This window comes from Lampetra planeri, chromosome 26, assembly GCF_965212315.1.
Source record: "Lampetra planeri chromosome 26, kcLamPlan1.2.h2, whole genome shotgun sequence".
NCBI lineage: Eukaryota > Metazoa > Chordata > Hyperoartia > Petromyzontiformes > Petromyzontidae > Lampetra > Lampetra planeri.
Genome location: NC_136132.1, coordinates 1,487,032 through 1,498,914, shown reverse-complemented (window position 1 = coordinate 1,498,914; position 11,883 = coordinate 1,487,032). Strand labels below are relative to the sequence as shown.

General features: G+C 48.9%; 1 protein-coding gene across 2 annotated transcripts in view; it reads left to right on the top strand.

The window, feature by feature from the left end:
- The first annotated feature begins 1,023 nt into the window (after window positions 1-1,023).
- LOC144727552 (sal-like protein 1) overlaps window positions 1,024-11,883 on the top strand; it is a 29,875-nt gene continuing 19,015 nt past the window's right edge. Inside the window, exon 1 of one of the 2 annotated variants that reach the window (XM_078606422.1) lies at window positions 1,024-2,941. In XM_078606422.1, the coding sequence (XP_078462548.1) occupies window positions 2,740-2,941 (202 nt within the window). In that variant the 5' untranslated portion in view covers window positions 1,024-2,739. Of the gene's footprint in view, window positions 2,942-3,024; window positions 6,650-11,883 lie in introns of those variants that run through there. The other variant, XM_078606423.1, reaches the window with a different exon arrangement.

The following is an 11,883-nucleotide window of genomic DNA, read 5'->3' as shown; positions in this document are numbered from 1 at the left end:
TCTCACAAGAACGTATGTGTGTATATGCCTGTGTGTCTGTGTGTATGTGTGTCTGTCCGTGTGTCCGTGTCTGTTTTTGTGTGCGTATACGTACGGATGTTAGTACGTCTATGTGTTGGTATGTCTACGTGTGTTCGTATGTGTATTGGTGTCTTTACCTGTGTGTGTTCGTACCTGTGTCTTTGTGGGTGTCTGTGCACGTGTGAATCTATGGATGTATGTATGTATATGCGGTCCTGGGCCTCCCCTAGGTCAACTGAGCCTCAAATGAGTACCTGGAGCGGTGTGTAAACATCGCCACTGGGGTGTCAAAGGCGGTCGGGCGTGGTGCTGGCCACCCACTCCTTCGTGTGCCGTTCCGGCCTTCATAGGTGCTCGCTAACAGCGCTTGCCCCAACAGTCCGTTAAGGCCATACGGGGGATCTTTGTCTTTGTGTCTTTGCGCGCGCGCGCGTGCGTGTGTTTGTGTGTATGGGCGGTACAGGCGAAAGGACCACGCCACTGAGTTTGAATTCACGTCAGAATTGCAACATTCCGTGCTGTGACAAATACCCGCACGCTTTGTAAACGGAATATGCACAGATGGGCGCCCACTTGAAAGACCTCAACTTTCATGGTGTGTTCCAATCCTGTAGTTAAGCGCGCCGAGTTTAGCTGGAAATGGGAAGAATGAGCGGTGGTAATGTCGTGTTTTGTTGTTGTTGTTGTTGAGACATTGCAAAATAATGCTTGCGCGCTTGCTACGCATTATTGTCCGTTCTGTATCTGTGCGCACGATTACGGATCGGTGCCGGGGCGCGCGCGCGCGTCCGCGTGTGTTTATTAGTTTTGATCAAGACGCCTTTCACGTTGCAAAAGTATTTAAATTTTCAACGGAAAAAAGGACGGGGGGGGGGTATTACGATGTCGCTTAGGCTGTGTTTGTTTCCATGAATCTGGTAGCACTTCGCCGACCTAAATTGCAGAGGCGAGTAATTCTCCATCGCGTCAGTGGGTCCGTGCGTGAACGGCCAACAACCCCCAACTGTATGGAGAGGGTCCGATGGTCGCGCACAATGACAAAAACTAAACAAAAAGAGTTCGGACCGAGCTTGCGTTGAAGGAATCTTCGTCAATCGCTCGAGTTTAGCATCGCTGCTGCTTGCTAAGTCTGCCTGTTGTGCACGGCTCCGCGCGCGTAACCACGCCAGCAAAGGGGGCGAGTGTCCCCTTTAGCTGCGCACCTACACGCGGCAAAGTTCCCCAAGTCAACAGCTCGAGAAGACAACTCGGAGACAATCGTTACCACCGGTCGCACGCAACTTTCCGCCTTGCCCCCCCCCCCCCCCCTCTATTTTCCCTCCCTTTCTGTTCTGCCTCCGTTATTTAACACGGCGTATCGCGCGGCGTTTGGGACTAATTATTGTCACGCTGGGTACAAGGGGCCCGGCTTAATCCCGACAAAACGGCACTTTGTCGCTCTCTGCGTGATCCCACGCACGGGACACCCCAGGCCACTCTCCAAAGGCTACAGCCGTAGCTGATGTAGCTGCTGCTGCCTAGCGGCGCGCCCAACACGGACCCGACTTGGGACCTCGATCGTGGGACGCGGTAGCGTTGCGATGTGGCGGGGTTGGAGGGGATGGTGGTGATGGGAGGGTTTGCGGTGGGGGGCGGTATGGTAAACCCTGCCGACTTATATCGCACCGACACCGTTGTTTCTCCCCGTGCTCGACTTATTCACAGGAGCGCCCACAAATATACACACACACGTATACACTTAGGTGCATACACACGCGCGCAATTGTATAAGGGATAGAGGCTAAACAACGCGATGTAAAGAACAGCAATCGGAGCTCGTAGACGCGCGAACGCATAACACGGACACATCACCCACGACTGGATAAACTACGTTATAAATAGTCGCCCGCACACACTCGCACACACATATACACTTATACACATGTATATACTTAAGCGTGTATTTGTATACATATAGGTAGACTGTACTCGTATACAGGGATGCCCGATAAGAGTGGGACCCTCCGCTTGCCGTGCGCGGCGCTGGCTGATGGCCATCGAATACGCGACGCCCCGTTCGAGACTGACAACCGAGTCGTGGGCTACTGTCGAGTCGTGGCTACTGCTGCTGCTACTGAAGAGTCGTGGCTACTGACGAGTCGTGGGCTACTGCAGCCCACGACTGCAGCAGAGTCGTGGCTGCTGCTGCTGCTCTACTGCCGAGCGCGTGTTGCTGGACGCGTGCTCCTCTCGGTGTCGATTCGAGGCCGGCGACTCGAGCGAGCACACAACAAAAGCTCCCCAACTTCCCTTTCCGCGATTCTGTGGGCTCTGGCTAAAACTCTCCTCTCCCTCCTGTATCTATCGTCTATCTAACTCTGCGTCTCTCCGACTCTCTCTGTCACTCGCTCATACTCTCTCACTCATACTCCCTCCAAAGCGTTCCTTTTCTCCGCCAGTTCCATCTCTCTCTCCTCTCCCCTTCGCACTCCACTCCCTCTCGCTCGCTCGCTCCCCCCTCTCTTTTCTCGTCTCTCTCTCCCCCCACACACACCCACCACCACCTCCTCTTGCTCTCGTCTTCTGCATCCCCTATCTCTGTGTCGGTTATTGCGTCCACACTCGCTCACGCTGGGGTTGCCCCGCCACACACGGCGACAGCGAACCGCGAAGCGCCGCTCTTTTGAATAATCAGGCGGCGTCCCTGGAAGGCAGCCAATCAGCCGTCGCGGCCCTTGGATGATTAATCGCCATGCATTATTGATAATCATAATTGCCCGGGCATGCGCGGTGGCGCCGCGCGTTAATTTCCGTAATTTTGCAACTCGAGAATTTGTATTTTTTTTATTCGCCGCTGATGTATCTGCCATGTCGCGCCGCAAGCAGGCTAAGCCGCAGCAGCTCAAGACGGACCAAGATCCGCCGCTACTTTCGGAAAATGGTGAGTTTGTCCCTATCGGGGTCGCTTCTGTTGTCGACGGGTGCGCCGCTGCGCGCTCGCGGGCTCGCGGGGTGCCGGCTGAAGAAGTCGCTGTTTTCTGGGGCAGGCGACGGGGGTCGTTCGCTCTCGTCGTCTCGTTCCTCTCTCTTCTCCTCTCTTCTTCTCCTCTCTCTCTCTCTCTCCGATGAGTATACCCAGAGCAATGTGCGCTGCCTGACCAGAAGTGCCGCGGCACAGAGACCAAGGTCACGAAAACACTCGGGGGGCCCCGGCGCACAAAATAAAGATTCGGCAACTCGTGAGGCCATTTAAAAAGTCGCTCGCCGAGCCGCGCACTCGGGCCCGTCCCGGTGCCCCAGCGGGCACGAACAACGCGGACTTGTGCGGGTGTTCTTGTGTCCCAGTAAGCGAGGAGCGAGCGTGTTAGAGCGGCTGACAGCGAGCGAGCGAAGCAAGTTATTTGTTTTCGCTGCGGCGTGCGGTCTCTGCGCTCATTGTCCGGCGCGAAGGGGGCACAGCGGCCGAGGCAGACAAAGTTCCTGCTAGCCCGGCACCGCGATACCCCGGGCCGCTCGACCGGACGAGCAGGACTCGGCAAACTTCTCTCCCCTGCTCGTCGTCTCGGCGTTGTCGAGATGGGGGCGGGGAGAGAAGTTGCGGCACGAGTGGCGGAGGCTGCAGCCGGCGTCGTGAAGTCCGCGGCAGGCGCCCGAGGGTCGATCATCCCCGGCGCGGGTCCCGTGTTCCGTACCGCGTGAAGCGCGATGGTGGTGATGGTGATGATGGTGGTGGTGTTCGTGCTGTCGTACTTCGCAGCAGCGACTGCTGCTGCACTGTATGTGGCGTGGCGATGCGAGGCAAAGCGGCACTCGCCGGGTGGCTGAGTCCTCGGGTTAAACATTAGCCTCGAGAAGCGACGGGGAAACTTTAGCGAAGTGCAAACAATCGCGACGTCCGTGCCCGACAGACACACGGGATCCTTAGCAGGAGGGACGGGCTTGTCTCTTGCTTTGATAGGGGAAGCCCTAACTTTGTGTACACGTTGTTTGGGGGTTCTCGCACATTTAGCCACGCCGATGGCTTGCGCCTTGCTGTTGTTTCTTCTCCCAGCTGTGCGGGGCTTGAGAAGCGTGGCACACACGGATTGTTGTTGTCGTCGTGTATACGGCCAAGAGTTTCCACGTGTTCTCGTGGGCCCGGCCTCGCGTTAATAAAGTCTTATTAAAGATACCAACAATATGTGTGGGAATAAGCAGGATTCGTTTCCCCATTGTTGTTGGCGTTGTTTAAAGAGCCCAGCCGCTAACTTGTACGGATTAAAGATGGAGAGGAGGCGGCGGCGGCGTGTCGGGAGGGATTTGTTTGGTTGGCGGTGGCGGTGTTGTCACGGTTTTTGTTGTTTTTGAGAATTGAACGAACGAAACGACTCGGATCTTTGAATGCCATCGCCGCGCAAAGTGATGCGAGCGAAGACGCGAAACGAATCGTTAGATTTAGAAAACTACGACGCTTTTAGCTGTGAACGGACGTGTTTGGGTTTGCGTGGCGAGGCCGTGAGTGCGCGTGGATCGAGGAAGACACACCAGGGCCGACTTCGTCCAAATGTTGGCAGCCTCGTCGCGAATGTGCGACTGTGTTTGTCTTCGTGCTACATCGCCACCATCCACATCGGCCGCTTTAGTGGAGTAGCTTCACAATTCGGCGCGTAGCAGTGAACGCGTGCATGGTGTTTACCACGTGTATCTCGTTCAACGCTGCTCATGTGCAACTCTGCGTATATTCGTGTGCGAACTTACCTGTGCGGTTCGAGGAGGGGGGGGGGGGTTCGCCGGGTGAGGTTGGTTTGATGCTAGGAGTGATGCTAGGAGTGATGCTAGGAGTGATGCGAAATGAATGGCGGATTTGTCACGTCGCACCTACATTACGTCTCGGATGTAACTCTTGTTTAAATCTCGACTGAAAGCTTTCGTGGCTGCAGTATTTCATATTCTTTGGGTCTTTCGGTAAAGTCACGTAGGTAAATATAATATATATTGTTTAATTTAGTCGACTCATTCTTTAGACGCTTAACCAAATAACTGACTCCGGATAAAAGCACCGTTCCTATGACTCACGCCTATAATAACATTTTGCAACAGGTTCATTTCGGAGCGCGTTAACTTCCCCTTTGGCCGATCAACTTAATAAGACGTATTCGTTGCCAGAATACACCTGTGGAATGCCAACGTTTCGCATACCTGTCTCTCTTTTGCTTTATAAATGCGTTATTACGATGGCAAAGACCTGCTGAGATCTGCCGGCCGTTGAATCTGGCCAAACACTTTGCGAGTTTTGTAAATATTTCGCCGTTGATTCTGCTCCACTATCCCTGTAGCTTTAACGCCACAACTACCGCCACCGTTTCGATGAAGTAAGTCATCCCTGTGTGTGTACACATACAAAACCGAAAATATTATTACGTTCTAGGCAGCGCTTTTTCTCAATATGATAAGGAGATTATTTCATGTTTTTTAATAATGATTATGCTTTGCTTTCGCTCTGAAGAGACAATAACAGCATTGTGTTGAGTGCATGATGCGTTCAACTTATGTGTGCGTCTTATTCTGTGAGAAGTCAGCTGTAAGTTATTTTTTTCCACAATGAAACGTTTAATGACTCGTGGCTGGCAATTTTGTGTAAATACGTGAATGGGTAGTTGCACGTATAATGTTTATAACTTCTTCGGGACAATGGACGGGTCTATCTTATGAGTATGTCAGGGCCTCTGAAGGCGACTCGGCACAGAAACCACAACTTGTAGCCCAAAGCTATTGTTTTCCTTACGACTCGAGTCATTAGCGCCGCTAAGGACGGTCTATTCATTCTTCTTCTGCTGGCGTTCCAGGGTGTAAGAATGCATCAATTGAAACATCCTACGCCCTTGTTTTGTTTAAAGTCTCTCACTGCGGCGGCTGCTGCTGCTGCTGCGTGTGGTTATTGTCACCGCCACCGCGGCTATCTCTGCGATATCGCGAAATAAGACGTGGAAACGAACTCCGCCAAACCGTTGAGACTCTTGAGAGCAGAAGAAAAGTATGGGGAGGTCTTCTCGTTGTGTCCCCGTTTCGCGCGCATCTCACATCGCGAGCAAGATCTCGGCAATGACATATGTGAGCATGCACACACACACACATGGCACCCATCTCAACCCTCCCGCCCCTCGCCCTTTCGGCCGTTTCATTTTTAGTGTAATGAGTAAGTTAAGTCGCGGTGATTGTTCGGTGAGGAGTGACGGCACAATACTTAATCCCCATCACGCTTTCCCGTTTTGCGTATCTTCCACGGGGAAAGCTCTTTCAGTTGTACCTCTGATCATGTACACACAAAACCAGAATATTTATTGACACCGGTGAAAGCCGATGGGCTACAAAGCTCTTGTACGCATACTTTACACACGCAACAACCACCACCCCCTTCCAACCCCCCCCCCGCCTACCATCGCCTCCTCTCGTCACGCACTCTTGCCGCCGTTTCATTTAGCTTAATAGAGTAGTAAGTTGCGGCGATCGTGGCCACGGCAAGTGTTGATGGCACACCACATCCCGCCGTCTCGACCGTCTCGTGGCCCCCAAGGCCGCTGGGAAGGCAGCGTGGCGGTGGCGTCTCGGCAGTCGTCGGACTCGCGAGGGCGGAGCGGCCCGGGTCGGTACTCCAACCGGCATGACCGAGGTAGAACGTGGTCCGTGACTCGTCTTGGACCAAGGCTTGCTACCTCGTGCGAGCCACCCCCCCCCCCCCGTCTGTACACATGGTTTCGCTGCTTGGTAGAGACGATCGTGATTCACGTTTTGGAACTCGTCGCTCGCTAATGTTCTATGTTTGTGTTTATATACGGGCATGCATGTGTGTGTGTGTGGTACATTACAACGATTGAACGTTGGTGCGACGTGTCCACGCGTTGCATGCTATGGTTCGTCAAGTGCTGACTTGTAGGTTAAGGCGTCCGGGTAATTGTCGTTGACTGTAAATTTGTTTATTTTATTGTTGTTGAACGGTGCTGTCTGCTAAACAATAAAACAACAAAAAATGGGCATTACAACGGCATTTGAATCTCCTGAGGTAAGCGGACGCCAAACGCAAAGCTGTTTGATATAATTAGTGGAATTCGCTTTGCATTGTACGTCTTATCAAACAACCGTTATCTATATAAATACTATTCTAGGTAACATTGAACGATGTCTCACGTAATGTGCGGGTATTTAAACGTAAGGTCCGTTCGATTGAACCCGTTTGATTTTTTTTTACAAATAATGTTAAATCTTCTGCGGACACCCACTCCAAATGCAAATGTATTTAAATTCAACCGTCAACTTATTTGTGGTGATGTAATTGTAATGATATGTTCTTCGATGGTATAAAATTAAAATTACACGTTTGTTTGTAATATAGATATAACGTAATATAACATTGCCAAACTTATCACAGTTGTATGTCAAAAACACAATCGCCGCACGCAATCAATGCACGTGCGTTCCACACGCTACCGCGGGTTGGTGATGCATCATATACGTATCATATATTATTTTATGACCAATTAATATCTTGCAAGTTTGTGTGGTGTTTAATCTCACTCGAAAATAGCATCCTTTACTCATGTGTGTGTGTGTGTGACCTGTACATCACAATATAGGAAGTTGCTTCATGTATCACCTAAATACATTCACGCGTCCCGACTTTTTAAAATGATGCGTTGATTTTTTTTGTCCTGATTGGAGACGCAATTTTGTTTCTATCTCGTTGGCGTTTTTGAGCACTTTTAAGATGGCACGGAACAATAATACACCCGCAACAATAATACACCCGCAACAATAATACACCCGCAACATATCACGTGGACTAAGACGCGGCACAAGAGGCGGTGGATTTATAATATTCACGTGTACTTGATGATCATTGTTCTACGCGAATGTGCGTGGTGTTTGCCCCGTGTATATCGCATGTTTGTACAAACACGTTTGTGTGTGTGTAACGTGTGATTTTGTTACGTTACAGATAGTGAAATGCGTGTATTTCTGTACGCGCGTCGTGTGTAAACGTACACGTTTGTAAATACGTGTAATCCCTTTAGCCTATGATGATACACTTTACAAGATAAGACGGCAGTTATAAAAGGGCTCCATAATTACAATAATTACAAGGGGTCATTGTTTTGTTATTGGTATAATACAGCATATATTCCTTTGCAGTTGGGTGATAGCGTTATCATAACAATAACTTTGAGGATGACAGCAGCTTGGAGGAGGGAGGCCTTCATCCAGCAGTGGATTGACCATGGCTGATGATGACAATCACGATTATAATTATGAATTACAATAATTACAACCAAATGCTGTTAATGTTATGTCCATAGCAGTGTTGATGTGTTTTGTAACCATACATCTTTTAATCATTACCCGAGGTAGGCTTCACGTAAAAGCACTTTTTAACATTAATGCAGATATTTTGCACTCCTGTAGGTGTATATGTTAATAATCCTCTAGGCAGGTTGCACAGTTAACCACAACTTCACCCCCCCCGCCCGCCCCCAATGGGTGCAGTTAAGTCGGGGCGACATTTTGCTTTCATTTGTACATTTTGTGCATCACGTGCATCCCTTTAAAACATCTGAATGCTCCGGGAATGTGGCGAGGGGTTGGTGGTGGGGGGGGGTTGGTGACCCATTCGGGGGTCTTTGATAGCAGTGCATTGAGAGAGAGGAGTTTGCCTGGCTGGTGCCGCTGGTGGCGGTCCTTTTGTTTACGAAGCTTTTATCACTTTTAGTTGCCCTGTCCCGGCCGGCAATGCATGAACATTCAATACATTTCATTTCATTTGGAGGCACGCACAGCAACCTCCCACTTTGCACGGGTGTATATAATTAAGACTTCACCGCTCACCACTTGGTGCACACTCTTCCGCCGTGCGATATATTCTGCACGAAGTGCCGCACGGTACATTGGTGGCTTTGGGGTTTTAAAAAATTCCGAAAAATATATACATAAGTAAAGATAACAAAAACATCTTCATGGCTTTTTATTCGTCTGCATTGTTTTCATTTGTCTCAGAAATTATTTTCCTGCTGTTGGTAGTCAAGTGTCCTATTTTTGCAAACAGAAAAACACATTTCTTTTATTGCTTATCCTCGTGGTGGGATTGTGAAATAGTACCGTGGCAAGGTGTATATATATTTCTTAATATTTTAGATGTCTATTTAAGTTCAAACACTTTCTGTGGCCGAAGTGGAAATTCTATGGACTTCGATACTGGCTTGCATCGTTTACTTACAAACACTGGGCAACAGTGAAGCTTACAAAATGTGATACATTCACACATCACCCAGTATGAAGCTATCTTTTAACACCATCGCGTCTTGTAAAATATATAGATATGAGATACACATGGGTTTTCAGTAAAGATCCAACGTTAACATTCGTGGGTATATTCTAGTATGTAATTCTCAAAACTTTACGACTATCTTTTGTATACCAGCGTGAGTAGCTATACGTATACACTGCCATATTCTTTCCTTGTCAAATGCATTGTGGAATATATATTAAATTAAACAACATTAAAAACACTACATATTTGGGTGTATTATTTAAGCGTAGCAATAAAGATATTAAACCTCAATTAATCCAAGGCAATATTATATTTGCTGAGAAAACAGTTGTTTTCGTCAATCAGTAATTGCACATTTATCGATCGGTATCTCTCTTGGGTGCACATTTTGCTGATTGCTTCGGCATCGTGGCATCATCGTCACGATGTTCCTTGAAGCGTCCGTCCAGAGTTTTCTGATTAAATTGCTCAATTACAGTTCAAGTGCGGACATGTTGGGTGGGTTGTTGATGATGGGGGATATGTTTTCCAATTTTTTTTCGCCGGAAAAAAAATGTTTTGTAAGAACTGCTGCCAGTCGTGATCGTTTGTTAGAGCTCAAATAAGTAAAACCAATCCTCGGCTGCATACCCAACGTTCGGCTGCACTTGCGAACGAGCTGTCATTGCAGAGAGGAGGACGCGGTGGTACGCTGTAGTCTCACCGCTGTTACGTAAAGGGTAAAAAAAACGAAGCCTCACTGAGTAATTTTAAACCAACGCATTAACTTGCGTCCGACGGGTAGTTAAAAAAAACATTAAAGAATGAGAAAACTGGCCGTAACTGTGCCCTCCTCGTAATCATAACAATAATAACGCAAACATTTGGCGCGTAAAATTGGGACAGTAAAAAGAGTTGGCAGTTCACCTTTTTAATGAAGGCCTGAATCAAAGCCTCCACCAGTCTGTGCACTTGGCATGTGAAGAAGCCTGTGGCTGGCAGAAGTTGTCTGCCAAAGTGCTTTAGAGTAGTAAATTTTACAAGTAGAGGATCATTGCCCCCACTGAACATTTTGTGATAAGTTTCTATCCTGCCGGTGATGTGGAAGCGCAAAAGGGGTTATGATGACACCAGCCTCGTTGTGTGGCGCTGTGAGTTTAGTGGGCAATTGCCACCTTCAAAGTGCGACGGAATACAATTTGGGGACAGTTGTTGTTCACATTTCTTCGTGGTCTTCGTCAATTAAAACATGCTGCCATGGCCCGCAGCAGAAGCCAAATGTGTCAGCCATCTCCACCACTCCCGTTTTTTTATATTTCATTATTTAACAATAATAATTAAAAAACCCAACACATTTCACGGTGTTATTTATATCAACATGCGTGCTATATCTGGAATAACCTCATCAAGGGGTCTGCAAACAAAGCTAAAATGTTTACATTCGGAGACACAGGTTGTTTACACTCGTTTAATTGTGATTAAAAACTTTTGTGCAAAAACAAAAATTAATTGACATTATTTTAGTCTTTTCCATAAACCCGTATGCCAGGGGGGGGGAGGTTGTTTTGTCATCTTGATTCATTTTCCTGGTCCTAGGCGTGGCCCCCACGGTTGTACGAGCCCGCGCTTCCGCTGAGCGTGCCGGCGTGTGCCGCCGTGGGATGCTGGCCGGAAAACGTCGTCACTGTCGAGACTTGGGGAGTCGGAAGAGACTCGGTTTTTGACGAATACAAGTGACCGTATGTGTCCTATCAACTAAATTGATGACGATGAAAATCGGCTTTTGCACTTTCCGGCAATAGTATTAATATTATTGATACATTAATGTTGTTGTAGCCGGACAGGTTAGAGGCCTATTCTTTGTTCATAATCTTGATACCGGCAAAAAATGGTCCAATAGATATCAATTTATAACGGTATTTATATGACAAATAATTAAACGTACAAGCCCTTTGTCAGTCCACTGCTGTATGAAAACCTTCCCCAAGCGGTGTCGGTCATGATGAGGAGGGCTGTTTGACCATACTTCGCCACACTGGTCAGTGCTACTTGGTCAAAGGTGGGGATGCCTAGGGCTTGATCAGACAGCACTTGCCCATGATTGTGAGCCACGGCTGGAATTCGAACTTGGGTTACCCATACTCGTATGCCACTGCACCACCACTCCCTCACTAAAAACAACCTCAACAATTCTACTTCGTTATCTTTAGAGGTTGTGTGCGCTCGTGTGCACGTCTGAGTGTGCGCACGAGTGACTGCGTGCGCGCGCGTGCACACGTGCACGCGCGCATTCGCGTGCGGTTGTATTTGTGCATGCGAGTGTCAAATCGGCGCAGAGCAACGGTGCGAGTGTGGGGCAGCACACACGTGTTCGTGGTGTATTTGTGTTTGCGTTTGTTTGTGTATGTGAGGGCGAACACAGAGGGAGAGACGACCGCATGTGTGTGTGCGCGCGTGTGAGCGCGTCTGTGCATCTGTGTCTGCTCGCGTGCGTCGTCTGCGTGTGTCGGAGCGACCACGTGCGAGTGTGCGCGCGCGTGTGTGTTTGTACTCCGCATGCGAGGAGGGGAAAGTGGTGGTAGGGGGTGGAGGTGGTGGGAGTTGGT